The sequence below is a fragment of the Bufo gargarizans genome, chromosome 3, assembly GCF_014858855.1.
Source record: "Bufo gargarizans isolate SCDJY-AF-19 chromosome 3, ASM1485885v1, whole genome shotgun sequence".
NCBI lineage: Eukaryota > Metazoa > Chordata > Amphibia > Anura > Bufonidae > Bufo > Bufo gargarizans.
In genome coordinates this window covers 77,589,500-77,613,631 of record NC_058082.1, presented here as the reverse complement: position 1 = coordinate 77,613,631, position 24,132 = coordinate 77,589,500, and the positions used below count along the sequence as shown (strand labels likewise).

Here is a 24,132-nt window from a genome sequence, read left to right as displayed (position 1 = left end):
TCTCACAAACAGGAAGCCAAAACGCCAGTGTGAAAGTAGCCTAAGTTAACTCTTGTCAACTTCATACACATAATGCACTGCGGCCTTCTCCCAAGCATAGCGCCTTACATTGTATAGCGGCTGTGCTTGGGATCTCAGCTCATTCTTATTCACTTGTATGGGGCTGAGCTGCGCTTAGGCCATGTGACCGATCAACGTGTCGTCACACAGCCGAGGAAAAGCTGAGCGCTGCTGCCTTCTTAGACAGCTGATCGGCGTGGATTCCGGGTGTCAGATCTCCACAGATCAGATACTGATGACCTATCCTGAGGATAGTTTGATGGTATTGCAGGCTTGGAAAACCTCTTTAAAGGGGTATTCCCATCTTGTCTCTGCACTTCAAGCATATCTCTACAGTGAAAATGGCAAAAACTCTTGTTGCCTTGATTCATTCTCGACTACTGCAATTCATTACAAATCGGTCTCCCTTTCACTGAACTCTCCCCCTTTCAGTATGTCCTAAATGCTGCAGCGAGGCTTATCTATCTGTCTACCCGATATACTGATGCCTCTATCCTGTGGCAGTCACTTCACTGGTTGCCCATCCACTACAGAATACAGTTCAAACTTTTCGCCCTTACCCACAAAGCTCTTTACAGTGCTGCACCTCCATACATCTCCTCCCTCATTTTCATCTACCACCCTACTCGTGCTCTCCGTTCTGTTAGTGACCTAAGATTAAAATCCACCATAATTCGTACCTCTTACTACCATCTTCAAGACTTTTCTCAACAATATTAGGTCAATTCCCAACTTCCCTACATTCAAACGTGCCTTAAAAACTCATCTTTTCAGGCAGGCTTATTAAGCTTCCTAAAATGACTGTTCCCCGAGTAAACCTCTGACCCACCAACTCCTCAAGCCTGAACGGTCCCACACCCGAAGCAGATCGGCCTACACCACTGCTTTCAGTATAATAATGGCTTGACTACTAGATATCATAATCATCTACCATATGTGTCACCCCCCAGTTCCTCATAGATTGTAAGCTCTTCCCAGTGTTTCAGTTGTATATTAGCCAGTTACGTTGTGATGTCTTTTGTTTTGTACATGAATCCTCTGAATTTGTAAAGCTCTGCGGAATATGGTGGCACCATATAAATATTATTATTAAGTTGTTATTGGGTTTACATGAGGTGCACGAGGACTTTACATCCTGGAACATTTTTATATTTTTCTGTTAGATTGCATTCAAATGACAGAATGTGACATACTCCATTGATCTTAAATGTACAGAGCTTTTCTCCCCTGGAATTATTGATTTTTGCACTGTAGCTTGTGACATACAACACCCGATGGAGCATTGTATGAGGAGTCGGACCCATGCCTGCTAGAAAGGTGTCTTATACAATTTGGAGCCTTTCCTTAGACAGTGCTCAGATTATCAGAAGTGTTAGTGTGAATGTGTGCGGGCTGCTGGAGTGCCATGTTGTCAAAAACACATGTATTTACAGGTCAAATACGATACAACAATGAAGCTGCCAAAAAACTGTTGCCAAATTTGTTTATATCTTTCTGTATGTATCTCACAAATCCATCTTATTTCTCTCGCACGCCTTCTCCCTCTCTTCATCTCCTCCTTTTTTCCTCTCTGTCACTCTGCCTCTCCCTTGTAGTCTCACTCTTTCATTCTCCCTCCTTCTCTCACCCCATTTGGTTTTTATCCCTCTCTCCTGTCTTTCTTCCTCTCTTCCCCCTCCTTCTCTCCCTTCCTCCTCTCCCTTCCTCCCTCCCTCTCTCATCTTTCTCCCTCTCACTCTACCCCCTTCTCTCCCCTACGTCTGTTTCTCACTCCCCCTCCGTCCCTCTCTGCCGTCCCCTATTCTTCCTCCTTCCCTCTCCCCTTCCTTCCTTTCCTCCCTCTCTCTCTCCCTCTCCCCCTCTCTTTTTCCCTCTGTCCCTCTCTGCCTTCCCCCATTCTTCCTTCTTCCCACTCCCCTTCCTTCCTTTCCTCCCTCCCTCTCTCTCTCTCTCCCTCTCTTTCTTCCTCTGTCCCTCTCTGCCTTCCCCCATTCTCCCTCCTTTCCTCCCTCTTGCTCCCTCCCTCCCCTTTGCTCTCTCCCTCCCTCCCTTTCTCTCGCCCTCCCTCTCGCCTTTCTTTCTCTCCCTCTCTCTTTCTCTCTCTCTCTCTCTCTCTCTCTCTCTTTTTTTCTCTCCCTCCCTCTCCCCCTCCCTCTTGCCCTCTCTCTTTCTCTCTTTCTCTCCCTCTCACCCTCTCTCTCTCTCTCTCTCTCTCTCTCCCTCTCGCCCTCTTTCTTTGTCCCCCCTCTCTTTCTTCCTCTGTCCCTCTCTGCCTTCCCCCATTCTCCCTCCTTTCCTCCCTCTTGCTCTCTCCCTCTTTCTTGCTCCCTCCCCTTTGCTCTCTCCCTCCCCTTTGCTCTCTCCATCCCTTTCTCTCGCCCTCCCTCTCGCCTTTCTTTCTCCCTCTCTCTTTTTCTCGCCCTCCCTCTCGCCCTCCCTCTCGCCCTCCCTCTCGCCCTCCCTCTCGCCCTCCCTCTCGCCCTCCCTCTCGCCCTCCCTCTCGCCCTCCCTCTCGCCCTCTCTCTTTCTCTCCCTCTCGCCCTCTCTTTCTCTCCCTCTCGCCCTCTCTCTTTCTCTCCCTCTCGCCCTCTCTATTTCTCTCCCTCTCGCCCTCTATCTTTCTCCCCCTCTCTTTCTCTTTTATGTGAAGGAGCTGTTGACAATTCTGTTCTCTAGACAGAGGTACACAACATAGTGATCAGTATGGATAAAAAAAAAAACTCTAAAGCCTTTGTATTGCAAGTTTATTTTAATATTTCTATATACTTAGCCATTCTCTTATGATTTATTGTTGTTGTTATTATTATTTTATACTTTATTGGAGGATTATTTTTGTTGTAGCCAAACAAATTTTCCTACTAATGATCTAGATTTAGGATGGGTAACTTTTCTATCTGGACACCTTTAGTAACGAATAATATTTCCACTGTCGCCACTTCCAAAAAGCGTTATTAATGTGAAGTTCCCTGACAAGATTTTGTTGAAACGTGCGGCATGTCAAGAGCTGCCGAGATCTCTTTAGTGGGCTGTAGATGCATTCAGCTATTAGAAGAAATTGATGTAGCGCTCTACACGGCATGGACACATTATAATTCAAGTGTAATTCTGGGTTGAGGCTCCTTTTGAAAGTGGAGCAGTTGTGTCACCTGGAGATGACATTGACTGATGCTTATCGGCTTCTCTACTCAAACCAATCAAATTCTCAGTGAAGCAAGTCATTATTGTAATGCATTGTAAGCTACGCAGGGAATAGTAACTGAAGTCTGGCTCTCCTGGAAGACCTTGCAAGTTGAGCAGTTTACACTTCTTTTGATGTGCATTTGAGTACTTTGCTAGCCTTTGAAACAACCATTGATACCACATATGATGTGAATTTTTTTGCCCAGTGAATCAAAAGGCCCTGGACATCTTTGATATGGAAGAATCGATTCTTAGAAGGTTACCTTGAGTAAAAAAAAAACAAGCAATCTTCATTCATTTCCAGACCCCCTGATATTTAGTTTATATCCTGCTCTTAGTTTTATCATGTATGTAGCCTTCCCAGTAATGCTCTACTAAAGTGTGTGTGTCCAGGATGCTACTGCCTTCACTAGCCCCCATTTCTGTACCGATTTCTCCTTCTACAACCCATGAGGGACCCTTTTTCCCCCTTTGCTCCAAGCAAATGAGGGTGATTATAGGGTAACCATACATAGGGGTCACTTGGGACTGCCCTTGATAATGATGGGAGATGTAGGGCACCAGGATATGTGACACTAGGGCTGCTTACTGTATGACACTCTGGATGCTTTTTCAGGTGCTGTGTAATCTTGGTGTAATTTGTGTTACACACTTCATGTGGTTTATTAGTTATTGATGTACTGAAACGTTTTAATTCCTGTGGAACACCTGAAGGGTTGACAATGTTTTAAATAATTTCAGTTTTGAATAACTTGAGGATACAGGGGCACATTTATTTAGACTAACGTTTTAGACGCCGGTTTTAATAAAGCCCTAAGCCGGCGGTGGTTCCGCCAAAGTTATGAAGAGCTGCAGACCTTCCCACAACTTCAGTGCATCCAGGAATGCAGCGCTCCCTGGTGTATGTACGCACTTCTTCCTGGTTTGCCTTGGCTGCTCGCTGTGCTGTGACTGCGCACAGTGTGAGGACGTTGGCACTCTGTGACTTCATGTTGTGTGGCATCGGGTCACAGCACAGCGCGAGGCAGGGAGAACAAGAAGAGAGCTAGATGACGGGAGCGGCTACGGCGTCCAGAGCTGGAGAGGTAAGTTGTTTTATTGATATTTCTCTGATCCGAGCATAGAGGTCTGAATGGGGGTCATTCACATTGGGCTCTGATCTGAGGTCTGATTGGGGGACTTATTGATATCGAGGTCTGATTGGGGGACTTATGGATATCGAGGTCTGATCTGAGGTCTGAATGGGGGTCTTGTGCACAATGTTGGTTCTGATTGGGGCTCTGTTCTGAGGTCTCATGAAAAATGTTTTTCTTATTTTTTTTCCCTCTAAAACCTATGTTTTATGGGCAGTTACGGATCATAGAGCGGAAAAATACAGTATTCTATGTAAGGAAGGTGAAAAGTGGCTGGGTTCTAAAGGGGTTAAACTTAATTCGCTGCTGCTTCTGTAGATTTTCTTTTTTGAAAGATCTTCAGCGTATACACACTGTTTGGGCGTGTCCTAAAAATATTAAAATTAACACCAAATCCCTTGACAAAGCATCAACATGTAATACAGTGTCATTTGATTGGTGGGGCATCTTACAGACATATTTACCCCCATAACTCATTCTCCAACTTTTTGTATGCATACCTGTCCTTTAAAAAAAAAAAACTTTGACCAAAAACTTGATATGTCATAGTGACAAAGGTTTTTATTAGTGGGGGTCCGAATACTGTTATGCCCGCCCATCGCAAGTCTTCTTGCCTGACCTTTTCAATCAAGAATGATGGAGGGGTTGGCAGAGGACGCAGGAGGAGCAGGGTGCACAGGATGGCTTGGGCCTACGCTCGGTACACTTGTCTGCTTATTTACTTACGGATCGCTAAGGGAAAGGTATCATTACATTCAGCTGAGCTGGAGCTTACAAGACATTGTCTGGGCTTATCGGTGAATTTCCTGCTGACAGACTCCACTGTAAAAACAGCCCTGTGTGTGTCAAGAAAAATGCTGCTGCTTTTTGGGGCAGTTTTTGATGCAGCTGATTGAGGCAAAGTCAGAGGTAGATCCAGCAAGGACATTTCCTGTTCGTCTTTAATCCACTTCCGCATTGGCTTAAAAAAAAATAAAAAATTAGAATCAAAAACTTTTTTTTTTTTTTTTTTTTTTGGGCTATGTGTGAATCCAGCCCCAAAATGATTTTAAACGCCCCAAAAAAAAATAACGTTCGAACTGTGAAACCAGCACATGTGCATAGTTAAGGACTAGAGCTCTCTGGTCGTTAAGGAGTTAAGGGTAATAGATAACAGCCATATCAATAATGAGGGAAATACACAGAAAAATGTAAGTGAGGTACAAGGTTCGCCAGGGAATAGGGATGTAGTAAGCATTGCAGGACAGAAACAAAGCATAGTCCCAACATAAACTAGCACACTGCGGGTACTTTCACACTTGCGTTGTTGGATTCCAGCAGGCAGTCCCGTCGCCAGAACTGCCGGCCGGATCCGGCAATCTGTATGCAAATGGATACCATTTGTAGACGGATGCAGATCCGTCTCACAAATGCATTGCAATACCGGATCCGTCTCTCTGGTTGTCATCTGGAAAAACAGATCCCGTATTTATCTTTTCACATTTTTAAAGGTCTGCGCGTGGTGCCGGATCCGGCACTAATGCATTCTGGAATTTTGGACAAAGAAAATACTGCAGCATGCTGTGGTATTTTCTCCATCCAAAAACCGTACAGTGACTGAACTGAAGACATTCTGATGCATACTGAACGGATTGCTCTCCATTCAGAATGCATTAGGATAAAACTAGGACGGAACTCAATACCGGAAAAGTTTAAAGCAAGTGTGAAAGTATCCTAGGAGAGCATGAGATACTAATGGTGAGAAGAGATTTGACACTTTTGCCCAAGGGATTTAGCTGCCCACAAAGTGGCAGAAACTGTTGACATGAATATATTTTCCAGTAAATCGTTTGGGTCTATAGGGCGGGTAGCTTTTTGCTGTTCTTTGATGTTTCTCAGTAGCTTAGAATAAAAAAATACAAATCCATTCAAAAGAACTTATCCCTGATTCTCTGGTGCCTGTCTGCCCTCTCCTGGCAGTTTTCAGTATTACAGCTACAGAGGTGCAATATTTTATTAAAGGTTATGTGTTGTATGTACAGGTTTATTTAAACTATGGCATGTTTCAGACTAGTGTAATATACGCGCATAATATGAATACGCACTGCAGTATCTGTGTTAGGCTCCATTCAGGCTGAGTTCACACTTCAGTTATTTGGTCAGTTATTGTGCGCCAAAAGCAGGTACGGATCAAAAACACAGAACAGGTGCAGATCTTTCTATTATACCTCATGTCTGTGTAGGCTTCACTACTGGATTTTGCCAGTGTAGGGAGAGGTTGCTGTGTGGAGCAGGACAGACTGTTAGGGATACCAAACGCTAGCTAATAGGGCCACAAAAGTCCTTTTAAGGACTAGTATAGGTGTGCTATCGATAGGTGTGACATACAGAGGGGTGTAATATACTTATAATATACTTTCTAACATAGAAAGTATATTACAGTGTAATTGTATTGTGCAGCAGTTGTGTGCGGTTCTGCAGCGATACTGCAGCTACACAGAGTGCCAAACGCTATTGGAACAAATAGTTTCTACTGGTGTGATTTACCAGTTGTCCCAAAAAACTGAAACTGGGGTATTATATACCAATAATATACTTTCTGTATGGTGCATTTAGACAGTGCAGCATTTGTTTGTGGTTTTGCTGCGTTACAGCATCTACAGAGTGACAAACGCTTTTGGAACTAGGGTTGCTTTGATACCAAAATTTTGATTCAGTTTCGATACCATAAAAAAGTATTGCGATACTCGATATCATTCGATACCACGCGCAAAATAAGTGTGACAAACGCTATTGGAACAAATAATTTCTACTGGTGTGATATACCAGTTGCCCCCCCCAAGAAAACTGATTGAGGCAGGGGTGTGATATACCTTCTTCCACAAATACTGCTCTTCTATAGGGACTTTTGTCACAGGGTCATTGTAAAAATTACAGGCAGAGGAAGAGGCAGGCCGTCCCGCAGGGGTGGTAGGGGTCGGGCAGGTGCACCAGGCCGGAGCCTAAGTGGGAAGTTGCAGAAGGTGCTTGCGATTACGTCAAAGGACGCACCAGACTTGATTGAGTGGCTCACTCAGCCTTCCACTTCTGCACCCTCCTCATCCTCTCTATCTGCACCCTCTTCACTCTCTGCTGTCTGCACCCCGAAAGACACCACAACCACCATATCTCCTCCGCTTGAGTCAGATGAATTATTTTCCCATCCATTCTAAGACCTTAACTATGCGCAGCCAATCTTGGCATCTGATCAGGAAGAGGAGGTATCAACGGTCGCCACCCTGCAGTCTGACACCAGTACCCAGATCAGCCCAAGGAGGGTGGTCCCCGCTGTTGCTACCTACTCCGAGATCTCTAATGTCAGTGGTGGTGAAGGTGACGATGACGTGTCGATGGACGTCATGTGGGTGCCCACAAGAGAAGAAGAGGAGGGGAGTTCAGAGGGTGAGATGGAGCATCAGATAGGGAGGAGGAGGAGGAGGAGGAGGAGAAGCAGGCAGAACTTGCAGTGCACAGGAGGCAAAATGCAGACTGCTATTGTATCTGGAACAAGCCATCCACCATGCACTGTCACATCTGGCGCTCCCAGGACGCCGACACATGGCTTCGCAGTGAGGGCATTTTTTAACGTGTCTGCTGCTGAAAATAGTGTTGCCATCTGCAGCCTGTGCTTTCAACCCATAAGTCGCGGTAAGCCCAACACTCACCTAGGGACGACCGCCTTAGGAAGGCTCCTGGCCTCCCATCACCGAGCCCAGTGGGAGCAACACCGTCAGAATCCACAAAGCCACACTCGCGGCGCTCTACGTCCTGCCTCTTCCCCTCCCATTTTTCCTCCATTCCACCTTCCACCGTGCTGTCGTCGCGTTCATCTGGCAAAAGGCAGGCTTCCGTGGCCCAAATGTTCGAGCGTAAAAAGATGATTACGCCGGAACACCCTCTTGCACAACGGCTGACCGCTGGCTTGTCGGAACTACTAGTCCACCAACTACTGCCATATAAACTGGTGGCCTCGGAGGCCTTTAGAAAATTTGTGGCCATTGGCACCGTAATGGAAGGTCCCTGAAAGGAAATATTTCTCCCAGAAGGGCATTCCAGAGTTATATGGCCACGTTCATCGGCAAGTGAATGTATCTCTGGCACACATCGTGTCGATGCCAAGATACATCTGACCACAGACACGTGGTTTAGCAAACGCGGACAAGGAAGGTACATCATTTTTTCTACCCACTGGGTGAACCTTCTGACGGCCGTCAAGCATGCAACCTGTGGCACCCATGTTCATTTGGTGTTACTGCCATGGATTGCATGCAGTCCTGCCTCTTCTCCTCCTCCTCCTACTCCATCCTCAGTCTCCTCCTCGGCTGATTCCTCCTTTTTCGCTGCTTCCGCCTCTTCCGCTGCACCCCCCCAAGCTCCCCAGAACCTATTAGACATGCCAGGTGAGATGTTGCCAAGCTGGGATGCGTCTGTTGTGCCTGGAAGCCAAGAGCCACACCGGTCCTGCACTCCTTTGAGCTTTGCGGTCACAGGTCGATCAGTGGCTAATCCCGCTCAATTTGACAGTTGGTAAAGTGGTGTGTGACAATAGTGTCAATCTGCTGAGCGCGCTGAAACAGGGCAAAATGAGACATGTGCCATGCATGGCACACGTCCTGAACTTAGTTGTGCAGCGATTCGTTGCCAAATACCCCGGGGTCCAGGACGTCTTGCAGCAGGCCAGGAAAATCTCTGGCCATTTTAGAAAATCTTACACTGCCATGGCTCGCCTTGCTGACGTTCAGCGGCGACACCACTTGCCTGTCAGACGTCTGATTTGTGACTGCCCGACGCACTTGAACTCAACCTTGTATATGCTTGATGGGCTGCTCCAGCAGAAACGTGCAGTTAATGACTACCCGTACGAACTCTGCGGCAGGACAGGTTCTGGGGAGCCAGTGGCTGCTCATGCACGACGCATACAGACTTCTGCGGCCATTTGATGAGATCGCCAAGCTGGTCAGTCGCAGCCAGGGCTCCATCAGTGACATCGTACCTTACACCTTCTTTCTGGAGCTTGCATTGCGTTGTCATTGATCAAGCCGTCGAGGAGCAGGAAGATTAGGAAGTCTCAATGCTGGATGAATTCCCAGGAGGACTACTCCATCTGAGACAAGTCAACAGGATTCTGAAGAGGAGTCAGAGGAGGATGTGTCGTGGCTGAGGATGAGCAAGAAGAGCATGCTTTAAACTTTTTGGGGATCCCTGGTGTTGTCTGTGGCTGGGGGGAGGAGACCGAGGATGACATTATCCTAGACGATGAGCAGGAGCCAGGCCTCTCCACCGCTTTTAGTTTAATGCAAATGGGGGCCTTCATGCTCCAGTGTTTGAAGAGGGACCCCTGTATAAAAAGCATAAAGGGCAAGGACCAGTACTGGGTGGCAACGTACTTAGACCCCCGGTACAAACACAAAATGGCGGACATGTTACCAGCATCACAGAGGGCTGTCTGAATGAAGCACTTCCAGGCCTTGCTTTGAGAAATGCTGCATTCTGCTTTTGCGGGCGCTGGCAGAGGAATTTCCACTCACAGAGAAACAGTTGCGGGTACCAATCCAACAGCGCATGCAAGAAGAGGGCGGTTTGAAAATGTGTTGGTCACCTCGGATATGAGATCATTCTTGCAGCCATTCCATCCACAGCCGCCCTCTGGATCCAGCCTCAGGGAACTCTTAGACCGACAGGTGTCCGACTACATCGGGTTAACGGCCGATGTGGACGCTATGAGAAACGAGGAACCCCTGGACTACTGGGTGTGCAGGCTGGACCTGTGTCCAGAGCTGGCACAATTTGCCATGGAACTGTTGGCTTGCGCCTCGTCCAATGTCCTTTCCGAAAGGACGTTCAGCGCAGCAGGGGGGATTGTGACCGATAAGCGCACTCGCCTAGCTCACGACAGTGTGGGCTACTCACATTTTTAAAAATGAATGAGGCATGGATTTTGGAGGAATTCAACACCTGTGACAACAACGTTTAATTGAATTTCCTCATGACAGCCCACAAATATCCGCAGCATAAAAGGCCTTTTCTGTCTGTTGAATGCCTAATGTTTTGGGCCCCGGAGGAATTCAACACCTGTGACTACCACGTGCATCAACACTATTATCATTGGGGGGGTTTTCAAGAGGGGGGATTTTGTTAGCCATTTTTTTATTCCAATTTTATATTTTTAGTTCTTTTAAACATATATATTTGACCTGTATTTGTAGTGGCCTGCAGTAAAATTAATATCCAATGACCGTGTAATCTACCTCCAGCCACATACATACTTGTTCTTTTCTGTATGCTGAATGCATGATGTTTCGGGCTTGTAGTCCACTGGCCTGCTGTAAAATTGATATCCAATGACCGTGTAATCTACCTCCAGCCACATACTTACTTGTTCTTTTCTGTACGGTGAATGAAAAATTGTTGCAGCCTTGGAGGAATTTAACACCAATGATGACCACGTGTTATCGAATTTCAACTATTTTCTTTTGTTTTTGTTTTTTAAAAGGGGGAATTTTGTCAGCCATGTTTTTTAATAAAATTTTATATATTTAGTTATTTTAAACATATGTATTTAACCTGTATTTGTCCTGGCCTTCAGTAAAATGTATATCCATTGACCGTGTAATATACCTCTGGCCACATTATCACTTGATATTTTCTGTCTAGTGAATGCCTAATGTTTGGGGCCTGTAGTCCAGTGACCTACAGTAATTTTTTTATCCATTGACCGCATAATGTACCTTGAGCCACATAATCAGAATTTCTTTTATGTCAGGTGAAGGCCTGTACTCCTGTGGCCTAAAATGTCCCCTGATTAAGTCACATATTTTTGGTTGGAATTTTTGTCATTGATTCCCTATGTCACTGTCCATGTTGTGGGACTATTTGCGCACTTCTACTAAGTATTTGGTGGCTGCAATTATGAGCTGAATGTTTTTCAGGTTCGCCTGCCATTAAAGTGAATGGGGCCAGCCGCAAACTTGCGGTTCGCTAACATTTGATTGTGTTTGCGAACTGTCCCGGCCGATGTTCGTCCATCACTATTTACAAAATATTACTATTGAGCAGTTCAAGGACAGCTAAGTAAAAGTGTAGAAATATAAAAGGGTGGCATTATCTATACTATAGGGAGAGAGCAGAGACAATTGAACTGTGTAAGCCTGGATAATAGGGGCTATTCTATTACACCTTACTGCACTAATTGAGGTTATCAAGTGTTTTATTACTTCAGATTTTAGGTTGTTTGCATTCTTTTATACATAAGTAATTCCATTAATCCTGATACTACAGATTTTGGGTGCTTAACGTTCTTTTATATATAATTCAGTCTGTTAATCCTTTATTGTGTAATTGGGGTTAAATTGAGGCTTGATACTACAGATTTTAGGGTGTTCACATTCTTTTTCACATAATCCAATTCTTTAATCCCCAATTGTGTGCTTGGGGTGAAATTGCGGCCTGATTCTACAGATTTTAGGGTGTTTACATTATTTTATACATAAGTAAATCTGTTAATCCTTAACTGTGTAATTAGGGTGAAATTGTGGCCTGATACTACAGATTTTGGGGTGTTCACATTCTTTTATACATGAGTACAGTCGTGGCCCAAAGTTTTGAGAATTACATAAATATTGGAAATTGGAAAAGTTGCTGCTTAAGTTTTTATAATAGCAATTTGCATATACTCCAGAATGTTATGAAGAGTGATCAGATGAATTGCATAGTCCTTCTTTGCCATGAAAATTAACTTAATCCCAAAAAATCTTACCACTGCATTTCATTGCTGTCATTAAAGGGCCTGCTGAGATCATTTCAGTAATCGTATTGTTAACTCAGGTGAGAATGTTGACGAGCACAAGGCTGGAGATCATTATGTCAGGCTGATTGGGTTAAAATGGCAGACTTGACCTGTTAAAAGGAGGGTGATGCTTGAAATCATTGTTTTTCCATTGTTAACCATGGTGATCTGCAAAGAAACGCGTGCAGCCATCATTGCGTTGCATAAAAATGGCTTCACAGGCAAGGATATTGTGGCTACTAAGATTGCACCTCAATCAACAATTTATAGGATCATCAAGAACTTCAAGGAAAGAGGTTCAATTCTTGTTAAGAAGGCTTCAGAGCGTCCAAGAAAGTCCAGCAAGCGCCAGGATCGTCTCCTAAAGAGAATTCAGCTGCGGGATCGGAATGCCACCAGTGCAGAGCTTGCTCAGGAATGGCAGCAGGCAGGTGTGAGCGCATCTGCATGCACAGTGAGGCGAAGACTTTTGGAAGATGGCTGGTGTCAAGAAGGGCAGCAAAGAAGCCACTTCTCTCCAAAAAAAACCCATCAGGGACAGATTGGTCTTCTGCAGAAAATATGGTGAATGGACTTCTGAGGACTAGGGCAAAGTCATATTCTCAGATGAAGCCTCTTTCCGATTGTGGGGCATCAGGAAAAAGGCTTGTCCGGAGAAGAAAAGGTGAGCGCTACCATCAGTCCTGTGTCATGCCAACAGTAAAGCATCCTGAGACCATTCATGTGTGGGGTTGCTTCTCATCCAAGGGAGTGGGCTCACTCTCAATTTTGCCCAAAAACACAGCCATGAATAAAGAATGGTACCAAAACACCCTCCAACAGCAACTTCTTCCAACAATCCAACAACAGTTTGGTGAAGAAAAATGCATTTTCCAGCACGATGGAGCACCGTGCCATAAGGCAAAAGTGATAACGAAGTGGCTCTGGGACCAAAACGTTGACATTTTGGGTCCATGGCCTGGAAACTCCCCAGATTTTAATCCCATTGAGAACTTGTGGTCAATCCTCAAGAGGCGGGTGGACAAAAAGCCCCCCACTAATTCTGACAAACACCAAGAAGTTATTATGAAAGAATGTGTTGCAATCAGTCAGGAATTGGCCCAGAAGTTGATTGAGAGCATGCCCAGTCGAATTGCAGAGGTCTTGAAAAAGAAGGGCCAACACTGCAAATACTAACTCTTTGCTTAAATGTCATGTAATTGTCGATAAAAGCCTTTGAAACGTATGAAGTGCGTGTAATTATATTTCACTACATCACAGAAACAACTGAAACAAAGATCTAAAAGCATTTTAGCAGTAAACTTTGAAAACTAAAATTTGTCATTCTCAAAACTTTTGGCCACGACTATACATCCATTCATCCTTGATTCGGTGGTGAAATTGCACCCTAAAACTACTGCTATTTTACACTTAATTACTGTTACATTACAGTATGTCCGACAGACAGGTGACAGTGCCTTCTAAGGGAACTGGCAGTGGCAAAAATGTTCCTGGAGCTGGCAGAAGTTGCAGCAGAAGAAGTGGGGGTGGTAGCAGCAGTCGCTGCGACAGGTTAGAGCTGCCAGTGTCATCCAGCAGTCGTGTTTTGACCAGCAACCCAGCTGTCCTTGTATGGTTGACTCTGTCTTCAACATCATCTCAAGTGACATCAAGCACCCTCAGCTAGGAGTTGGTGAGTTCCTCTGACACCACACTTAGTTGGCATGGCCCAGGAACAAGCTATGTTCCCCCACCTGTTGTGAGCAAGCCTCTTATATTTTCTATTCCATCTCCTCCAGAATTGTATTGTATGCTGTCGGCTCTGCTCCGCTTTTCAGCAAGCACAAGCTAATTGAGGACATTCAGCAGCTACTGGCCAGCCAAGATGTGGAGGAGAGATCCTCTGCTTCCTCCGATAGGCAGGCAAGTAGTGACGATCAGTGTCATGTGGGAGCAGGTGTTGTGAGCAGTCATGTACGACTGATGAGGGTGACATCAGTAATGTACAGACAGTAGTGGACGATAATGTAGCCAGTCGCACGTGGGAGCCTGGTGAAGAGGGGGCTTCATCGGGGGATGAGGTTGGCATCTTGCGCATGAGGCAGTAGCTGAGCCAGCAAGGTGCTAGCCTGGCTGTGAGTCAGCAGAGTGGCACCAGTGTGAGCTCTGGAGCCAAACGTGCCCAGGGTAGACCATCTGCTACACAGGAGCCTACCTGTCCAGAAAGAACTAGCGGTGCATGGGTTCACTGAGGCAGCTGTGGCAGGCAGTCAGCATGGAGTGGTGGGGGGAAAATGCCATACTCGCTGGTGTGGGAATTCTTCATCAAGTCGCCGGAGGGCGTCAGCATGGCAGTTGTACAATTCTTCTCCAGCAGTCAAGGCTCCACCACCTAAGCAGAAGGGAGCTGTATTTCCTCCCCATCATCTACTGGTCCTGATGCTTTTACTCCTTTTACTCCTCGTCACTCATTTCGTCAGCAATTGATCTCTGAGGCGATTGCAAAAAGACAACAGTATGTGTGCACTCATCCAACAGCACAGAAGCTGCATGTGCTCCTGGCCAAGTTGCTGGTACTATAGTCCCTCCCCTTCCATGTAGTGGACTCTGCATCTTTCAGCAAACTGTTGGCTTGTTTGTGCCGAGCCAAGGTGGAGGGTCCCAAGCCGTCATTACCTTCAAAAATGCTGTACCAGCCCTGTACACGTATGTTGAACAGAAGGTAGGCCTGTAGGTGTCTGCTAAAGTACACAGCAACGCCGACGTGTGGAGCTGTAACTACAGTTAAGGACAATATATGTCCTTTACGGCCCACTGGGTAAATGTGGTTCCTGCCAAGCCACCTTAGCAACTTGTCCAAGTGACTGTACTGCTGCCTCCTCTTTCTCAAGCTGTGAGTGCTCCAGCATACCACCTGTGCAGAGCATGGCGGTGTCATACTGTTCTGCACTTGGTTTTCCTGGACGAACGGAGTGACACCAGTGAGGAACTCCATGTCCTTCAAGAGGAAATCGAACTGAAGCATGGTCACTGATGACGGGAAGAACATCATGTCGGCGCTACGTCAGGGAGGGCTGACCGATGCCCACTTCATGGCACATGTCTTTATTCTGATTGTAAAGTGGTTCCTGAGGTCTTCCACCCAACTGCAAGACATCCTGAAAATGGCCAGGAAACTGTGCATGCACTTCAGTCACTTTTACACTGCAAAATATGCCCTCCTTGAGCCCCAACAGAATAGCGTTCAACATCGGCTGATATGCAACGTTAACACCCATTGAAACTCCACCCTCCACATGTTGGATCGACTATATGAGCAGAGGAAGGCTGTATACGATTTCTTGGTGATTCAGCCGGACAGGAGCACTCCAGTTTGTAACTTCGATGTTAGCCAGTGGCAGCACATTCGCAACACCTTTTGTTTGCTCAGGCCCTTTGAGGAGGCCACTTTGTCAGTCGCCAGGACTATGGGATGAACGTCATCTCACTCCTTCACGTCCTGGTGCAGATGCTGATGAAACTGGCTGGCCAGGGGACAGGAGACGTGGTGCCTACAGCTCACAGCCACCTGATCCCTTTGGGGGCTGAACTGGTGCAGGAGAAGGACATTCACGCACAAGCAATGTATGCAGAAATGGGTGGTTTTTCTGCACAGTGACAGGATAGGAGCAGTAGTCGCTAGAGGGCGATGAGGAAGACCAGGCAGATGACCCCGACAGACCGTGGCAGTATGCAGTGAGGATGGAGGCTGGGAGTCCCTTGCACAAATGTTCAGCTGCATACGGAGTTTCTTACGTAGTGACAGCCTTATTATCACCATTCAGCAGAGACATGACTACTGGCTCTCCACCATGTTAGACCCTTGCTACCACTGAGAGGGAGGATAAACTCGTCTACAATCAAGACATCCTATGTAGTCAGTTGGCCGCTTCCTATGTACGCTATCGCCCATCTTCACGAAGGTCTGACCAGGGCTGCTCTCTGCGCTCACGTTCCACAGCCATGACAGCTGAAGGGGGGCAGAAGTAGCACAAGCTTCGTCAGCAGCAACCTCAGATCAGACTCCCGGTCTTCAGCAGGCCTCAGATCAGACTCCTGTCTTCAGCAGGCCTCAGATCAGACTCCCGTCTTCAGCAGGCCTCGGATCAGACTCCCGGTCTTCAGCAGGCCTCGGATCAGACTCCCGGTCTTCAGCAGGCCTCGGATCTATTCAATTTATAAAATGCACCACCATTTTCTCTTACTAGCATAAAATACAGTAGATAGTTATTTATATATTTTTTTCTATACACAAAATAATTTAAAAAAAAAGTGTAACATAAAAACTTGATTTAAAGAATAGGTCATTTCCTGATGGCACATTCCCTTTAAAATAACCACATTTGCTTTTGGCCAGGGTGTCACAGCTAGGTGTGGCAATGTATAACAATACACCTGCTCAGATTACCTATTTCCTCCTGCGGTGTGGCGACCATTACCAGACGATAAAGTAAGATTTATAAATAATAAATGAAGGTGAGGCCTTTTTAATGAATACTACTTATGAATAATGAATACTACTGTTAGGTTTGAGAAGTTACTGTACATATAAACTGTCTTTGATATCATAAAATAGATAGAATTCTTCTTTTATTTTATTGTATTTATATACTCTTTTTTGTTTGCCATAGAATCCTGAAAGCGGATCGCTGGCTCCTGTGCCTTTGGGTGAGTTTTTCCTGAATTTGAACATGTGTATTTGAAGACATTACAAGGGGTTTTCAGGACTTTGATATTGTCTGTCATTATGAGATTGCTATAGTTTGACTCGCAGCAATCCCACTGATCTGCTGTCTGAAGGGGCCAGGACTAGGAATGAGCTAATCAATTCTTACAGATCAATTCTTCCCATCAACCAGAGTTCTTCACCCATGGGGGCTATCCCCGCTGGTGAAGAATCTCCTCCTGACGCCTGATTGACATGGCTGGACATCTTGCCCTGCCTTGACAATCTCGCACTTGCAGTGCAGAAGCAGAGGCTATGCTTCTGCCAGGGCAGCAACTGTGCATGGACCACTACACTTTCAGGTAATGACGCATGAGCAGTTGCTGCTCCAGAAGTTGAAGCAGAGACTCTGTGCTTATGCCCCTACTTGGAGCGGTGGCACAGGTGCGATATTGTCAGTGCTGGGCAGGATGTTCTTTACCAGCTGGGACAGCTTTGCCGAGTACTGCAGTTCAGTCCCATTCATGGTTGGGCCATAAATATCATCTAGGAAATTCCATTTAAGAATACAGACCCTTTGGAGCACCATGATCTCTTTACTGTAGCAGACCCAGAACAGTCCACATCCACGCAGCTATGGCTGAAATGGTACATTAGACACAGCTGAAAGAATGAGAGTAATATTGTGGTAGTCAGTGAAGTGTCCACAGTGCTACAGCAGTTTTGCAGCCTCTATATCCTGCTGATCAACTTAGCCAGACCCCTACAGATCACACATCTCTAGAATATGTGCCCAATGTCTGATAGGTGTGGGTCCCACCTCTGTGACCTCCATTTATACTTAGAACGAAGCCCACAAAGTGAAGGAGGGTGCACCGCACATGCGTGGCCACCCACCATTCATTCCTGTGAGAGTGCTGAAAATAGCCAAGTGCTGGCTCGGCTATTTTCTTCTCCCCATAGAAGTAAATGGAGCCGTGGCTGCACTTGCGCAGCGTGCTTCCCATTCATTTTTACAGGACTTGGCCATTTTTGGCACTCCTTTAGAAATGAAGGGAGGGCAGGTTCCAGAGGGTATGCCCCCAATGTATGAGATGGGCCAACATCTTTAACTCTCAGTAGACCACACGCTGTAGTGTAAATGTCTTGGCAGACTTTGTGTTATTTGATATATGCATACATATATGTCAGTGTATGTGATGCATGCTGTCCTACTGGGTGCCACACAGTATAATTAGTTAATTTGATATTTAATAGACAGTTTCATAGTTTGTCCCCCAGGATATTAGCAATTCATTCTGATAGCAATGTATAAAGTTTGCGTGATTTTTTTCTTCCGTGAGCGAAGAGCTAATTCCACATGTTTAGTTAGGTCCCCAAATGTGGTTTTGGAAAAAATGTAAGTACAAGCTGCAGAAGGTTTTGATTTTGTTTTCTTTGTGTTATTACAGAGACCCCAATACTCTAGTAAACAGTTCATAAGATGCAGTACACATTGATCTGCTGTAGGTGGCAGTGTTGCTATAGTTTTGATAGGTCTGTGTCACATTTGCATCTCGGACATTTACTGGTTCCTACTACTTTTCATACAGCAATCTTGTAAATGCCCCTTACCTGGCCCCCGTCCTACAAGTGTAAGCAATAAGGGTCAGTCACACTGGCCCACTATTCGTTCTCGTAGTATATTGAGAACTACAGTGTAACAATTCTCACTTGAATATAAAAGTCGGCTGTGTCTTTCCACTTTAGAACATTTTCACTCATCCTCGGCTTTGTTTGTAAATGATCCATTTTCTACTATTATAGAACTGGAAGAAATTGTATTCGTGATACAAAGCCAGAGTAATTCCTTCCACAAAAAGCGAGCCAAAGACCTGGAAGAAAACATCTCAAAGCAGGCTGCAGAAATCGGCAAGGTAGGTGCTTGTCATGTGCTCTGATCCTGAACCCCGGAGCTCAATTACCTAGCACATACAGTATGAAGCCATCTCCTGAACCGTCAGCAGCCAACCCATAAAAAGCCTGGTCAAAACCATGTAAAATAAAGAATACTGGTAATAATTAAATTCCTTACCATTCATACGGTATATCAGACATCATACAAGTGTCCTGCTAGGACCGCCGCTGTCTGCTGCAACAGAGAACCACTCATCACATGTATTACTTACAGGTCTTCCATTCATGTCAGTGGACACCATGTAATACTCCATTTCTCCTTCCGAGGCCGCTGCAGGGTAAACATGCAGCCTCCTGCATCAAACTGACCAAACCCTTCAATCATTTCTCATTGTCCTGGGGTGGAGAGCTGTCAGTTCAAACGAGGCAGATGGCTGCACAGATTAATAAATGGTTATTAAAATGAGTAGTCTGTGAGTATCATTAGCAGAGGGGTGTCTCATGAAGACAACCCGTCTTATGTCCTGTTATGAGCCATGCTGCTCTACGCAAGCAACTCCCCTTCTGCCGGACTCGAACAGTCTTTGTATTACCTAGGTGCCCATTCATCTGAATAGCTGTCGTGCAATACTACGTTTCTCATGCACGGCCACTAGAGGGGAAATGCCTGGCTGGCTGCAGCGTCCCTGGCAAAGTCAAGGGGTGCTGGGAGCGAGACCAAACGTGATCAACTGGTCAGCCACGTTTTTTAGACGCTTTGTCTATTGAAGCAAATTTTTAAGGGGGATGTCCCATGTCAGACACTGATGGCATATCGCTGGGATATGCCATCAGCGTCAGGTGGGTCTCCCAGCGCTTGACTATTTTTAGAACTCCTATAGTAGTGGTGAACAAAGGGTGGCCTGTTCTTTGGGGTTATGTTCTGGAGATGGGAACTGGTCCAAATTATGGGACCTGCACCTGTTTGACATCAATGGCATATCCTAGTGACATGCCATCGTTGCCCCAGATGGTAATGCCCCTTTAACCACCTCAGCTCCCCCAGCTTAAACCCCCTTAATGACCAGACCACTTTTTACAATTCTGTTTATTGCTCGGTCATACAACTTACCACCCAAATTATTTTACCTCCTTTTCTTCTCATTAATAGCTTTCATTTGATGGTTTTTTATTGCTACTGACATTTTTACTTTTTTTTATATTAATCGAAATTGACCGAAATTTTTGCAAAAAAATGAAATTTTTCACTTTCAGTTGTAAAATTTTTCAAATAAAACTATATTTCTATATAAATTTTTCTCTAAATTTATTATTCTACATGTCTTTGATAAAAAAAAATTCAATAAGTGTATTTTTATTGGTTTGGGTAAAAGTTATAGCGTTTACAAAGTATGGTGCAAAAAAAATTAATTTACGCACTTTGACTTTCTGAGCACCTGTCATGTTTCCTGAGGTTCTACAATGCCCAGACAGTAGAAACACCCCACAAATGACCCCATTTTGGAAAGTAGACACCCTAAGGCAGTGATGGCTAACCCTGGCACTCCAGCTGTGGTAAAACTACAACTCCCAAGATGCCCCTCTTGCTTGGTTGTTTTAAGAACTCTATAGAAATAAATGGAGCATGCTGGGAGTCGTAGTTTCACCACAGCTGGAGTGCCAAGGTTAGCTATCACTGCCCTAAGGTATTCGCTGATGGGCATAGTGAGTTCATGGAAGTTTTTATTTTTTCTCACAAGTTAACAGAAAATGATTTTTTTATTTTTATTTTTCTTACAAAGTCTCATATTCCACTAACTTGTGACAAAAAATAAAATTTTACATGAACTCACCATACCCCTCACGGAATACCTTGGGGTGTCTTCTTTCAAAAATGGGATCACATGTGGGGTATTTATACTGCCCTGGCATTTTAGGGGCCCTAAAGCGTGAGAAGAAGTCTGGAATCCAAATGTCTAAAAATGCCCTCCTAAAAGGTACTCATTGGAATTTGGGCCCCTTTGCGCTCCTAGGCTGCAAAAAAGTGTCACACTTGTGGTATCACCGTACTCAGAAGAAGTAGGGCAATGTGTTTTGGGGTGTATTTTTAAATATACCCATGCTGGGTGGGAGAAATATCTCTGTAAAAGACAACTTTTTACTTTTTTTTAAACAAAGTTGTCAATTAAATGAGATAATTCTCTCACCCAGCATGGGTATATGTAAAAATACACCCCAAAACACATTCCCCAACTTCTCCTGAGTACAGCGATACCACATGTGTGACACTTTTTTGCAGCCAAGATGCACAAAGGGGCCCAAATTCCAATTAGTACCTTTAGAATTTCACAGGGCATTTTTCTGCATTTGGATTCCGTGAGGGGTATGATGAGTTCATGTAAGATAAAAAAATTTTGTCACAAGTTAGTTGAATATGAGACTTTGTAAGAAAAAAACAAAAATCAATTTCCGCAAAACACATACGGACGTCTGAATGGAGCCTTACAGGGGGGTGATCAGGGAGTCTATATGGGGTGATCAGGGGTTAATAAGGGGTTAATAAGTGACGGGGGGGGGGGGGGTGGGTGTGTGTAGTGTAGTGTGGTGATTGGTGCTACTTACAGAACTGCCTGTGTCCTCTGGTGGTCGATACAAGCAAAAGGGACCACCAGAGGACCAGGTAGCAGGTATATTAGACACTGTTATCAAAACAGCGTCTAATATACCTTTTTGGGGTTAAAAAAATCGCATCTACAGCCTGCCAGCGAATGATCGCTGCTGGCAGGCTGTAGATCAACTTCTTAGCTGCACGTCGCTGTGAGCGTGCGCACGTTCATGCGAAATCTCGCCTCTCGCGAGATGACGCGTCGAGGAGGAATAACCCGGCCGCCCGCAGGACGCATCTCTGCGTTAGGTGGTCGGGAGGCGGTTAAAGCTGCCATTAAATACAATAAGGGCAAAATTATTGGCAGGTACAGATGAGTTAAAAAGTGAAAAAAATCATTTCAAGGATCGCAATTCCAGAAAATTAGTGAAATAAGGTGGTTCCAACCTACCATCTGGTGTGACCTTTGTAACCAGAAGCTTTTGGGAAGAGTCATGAAAGAAGCCTTAACTATAAGGCTACTTTCACACTAGCGTTCGATCGGATCCGTTCTGAACGGATCCGATCATAATAATGCAGACGGAGGCTCCGTTCAGAACGGATCCGTCTGCATTATTTTAGCATATAACAGCTAAGTGGGAAAATAGCCTCGTACGGATCCGTCCAGACTTTCAATGTAAAGTCAATGGGGGACGGATCCGCCTGAAGATTGAGCCATATTGTGGCATCTTCAAACGGATCCGTCCCCATTGACTTACATTGTAAGTCTGGACGGACCCGCACGCCTCCGCACGGCCAGGCGGACACCCGAACGCTGCAAGCAGCGTTCAGCTGTCCGCCTGTCCGTGCGGAGGCGAGCGGAGCGGAGGCTGAACGCCGCCAGACTGATGCAGTCTGAGTGGATCCGCTCCATTCAGACTGCATCAGGGCTGGACGGCTGCGTTCGGGTCCGCTCGTGAGCCCCTTCAAACGGAGCTCACGAGCGGACCGACGAACGCTAGTGTGAAAGTAGCCTAAGTGAGCCACAATGTGCTGTGCCCTCAATTTACACAACATCATTGGAACCACAATTGGAATCGTGCAATGTAGTCAGATGTGGTGGTGCTTCTGGTGAAATAATGGACTTCTCTAAACATCAGGAGGTTTTAAACTGGTCCCCCCTATCTGCCAGAAGACGCCATGAAAATCGGCCATGGTTGGCTGCTTCAGATAATGACCCTAAAAACATCAAACGCTACACAAAAATGGGTGCAATGGCCTTTCTGTTTGCAGACTTGATCCCATTTGAACACCTGTGGTGCATATTAAGTAATGCAATCCACAAGTGATGACACAGGAGCATCAAGGAACTGGAAATGTTCTGCAATGACAAGCGGCCGAGGATCCTCCGACAAGGTTTCTCCTCATATGTTAAAGGGGTTGTCTCACCTCAGACAATAGGGGCATATTGCTTGGATATGCAACCATTGTCTTACAGGTGTGGGTCTCACCTAGCCCCCTCTATTCATTTTCTATGGGGCTACCAAAAATAGCTGAGCGCTGGCTCGGCTATTTCCGTCGGGCCCATAGAAGTGAATGGGAGCGGTGGCCGGTCATGTGTGGTCTGCTCCCATTCACCTCTATAGGGAGAACACCTCCAGCCACCACTTTGCGGGGCTCCGTTTCCTATATAGGTGCATGTACCAGCGGTGGGACCCGCACCTATAAGACAATGGGGGCATATCCTATTCTATATCCTATCCTATAATTACTGCTGCTTCGGGTGCTCACCGTAATTCCAACTCATGTCTCGACTCGGCAGTAAATGGCTTGGAATGCCGCTCAGCCAGTCACCAGCTGAGTTGGATATTTGCTGCAGCCGTGACTGGCTGAGCAGCGTTCCCAGCCTTAGGGCCCATTCACGCAGGAGCAGTAAGTAGAGAGCAGCGTGGCACCCAGGTAATGTCAGAGCAGCAGTTCTACTACTGCAATAGCTCTTTAAAGGGATTTTCTGTGATTTGTCAGTAGCCGTTCTTTTTCATGGACCATCAGTATGCAATTCGTGTTGGCAGTGACAATCCGTGTTCACGTTAGTAGGTTCACGTGCAGGACCAGACGCAGCCACAGTGAATGGACGTCCCTGTATCAGGTACTGCAGTGAAGGGGCTGCAACAAGTGTCTCTGCCCCTTCATTGACATTCCTTATCCTACATTACCGGTCTGTTGTAAGAGTAGGCCATCAATGAACAATCCTTGAAAACCCCAAAAAGCGGCCCAGTGTTGAACATTATTGTACTGTAATCCTGAGGTTTCTTTATCTTGTACTGGTCTTGAAGTATGTGATATCTTGTGCTCTGTTCACATCCAGAGCTGCTTTGAATATTCTTTGGGGGTTTGGTTGTACTGCTCAGATCTCAGCGCGGTGCTTTGTACTCTGTTGTGTTGTATTGTAGCTGATGTAGTTTTATACTATTCACTGCAGGAATGTGACTTGTACTATATGGGAGGCATTAGTTCTAGTGTTTGTGTGTGTTCAGTACTTGTGGATGACACCGTCCCTTATGGCAATGTAATATATTTGCCTGGATGAAGGGTACGTGGAGTGAGAGGTCATCACTCGGATGGCATTATGGATTAAAATGCACTAAGGAGCCAAATGTCAATTTTAGTTGGTAAATCTTGGCTGGCAGCTATCAAATACTGAAACCATTTGACACCTGTCCTCATGAGTTTTAGGGATCAGGGGTAGTGCCTAGCATTCTGTAATTCCTGTTTGCTTGACCATAAGACTGCCCTGATGTAATAATGCATA

General features: G+C 45.5%; 1 protein-coding gene across 1 annotated transcript in view; it reads left to right on the top strand.

Annotated features, from left to right (window-relative positions):
* The window catches only part of B3GLCT (beta 3-glucosyltransferase), a 519,846-nt gene that overhangs the window by 170,895 nt on the left and 324,819 nt on the right, over positions 1-24,132 (top strand). The window contains exons 3-4 of the mRNA XM_044284963.1: positions 16,827-16,863; positions 18,668-18,777. Of these exons, the coding sequence (XP_044140898.1) occupies positions 16,827-16,863; positions 18,668-18,777 (147 nt within the window). The remainder of the gene's footprint in view (positions 1-16,826; positions 16,864-18,667; positions 18,778-24,132) is intronic.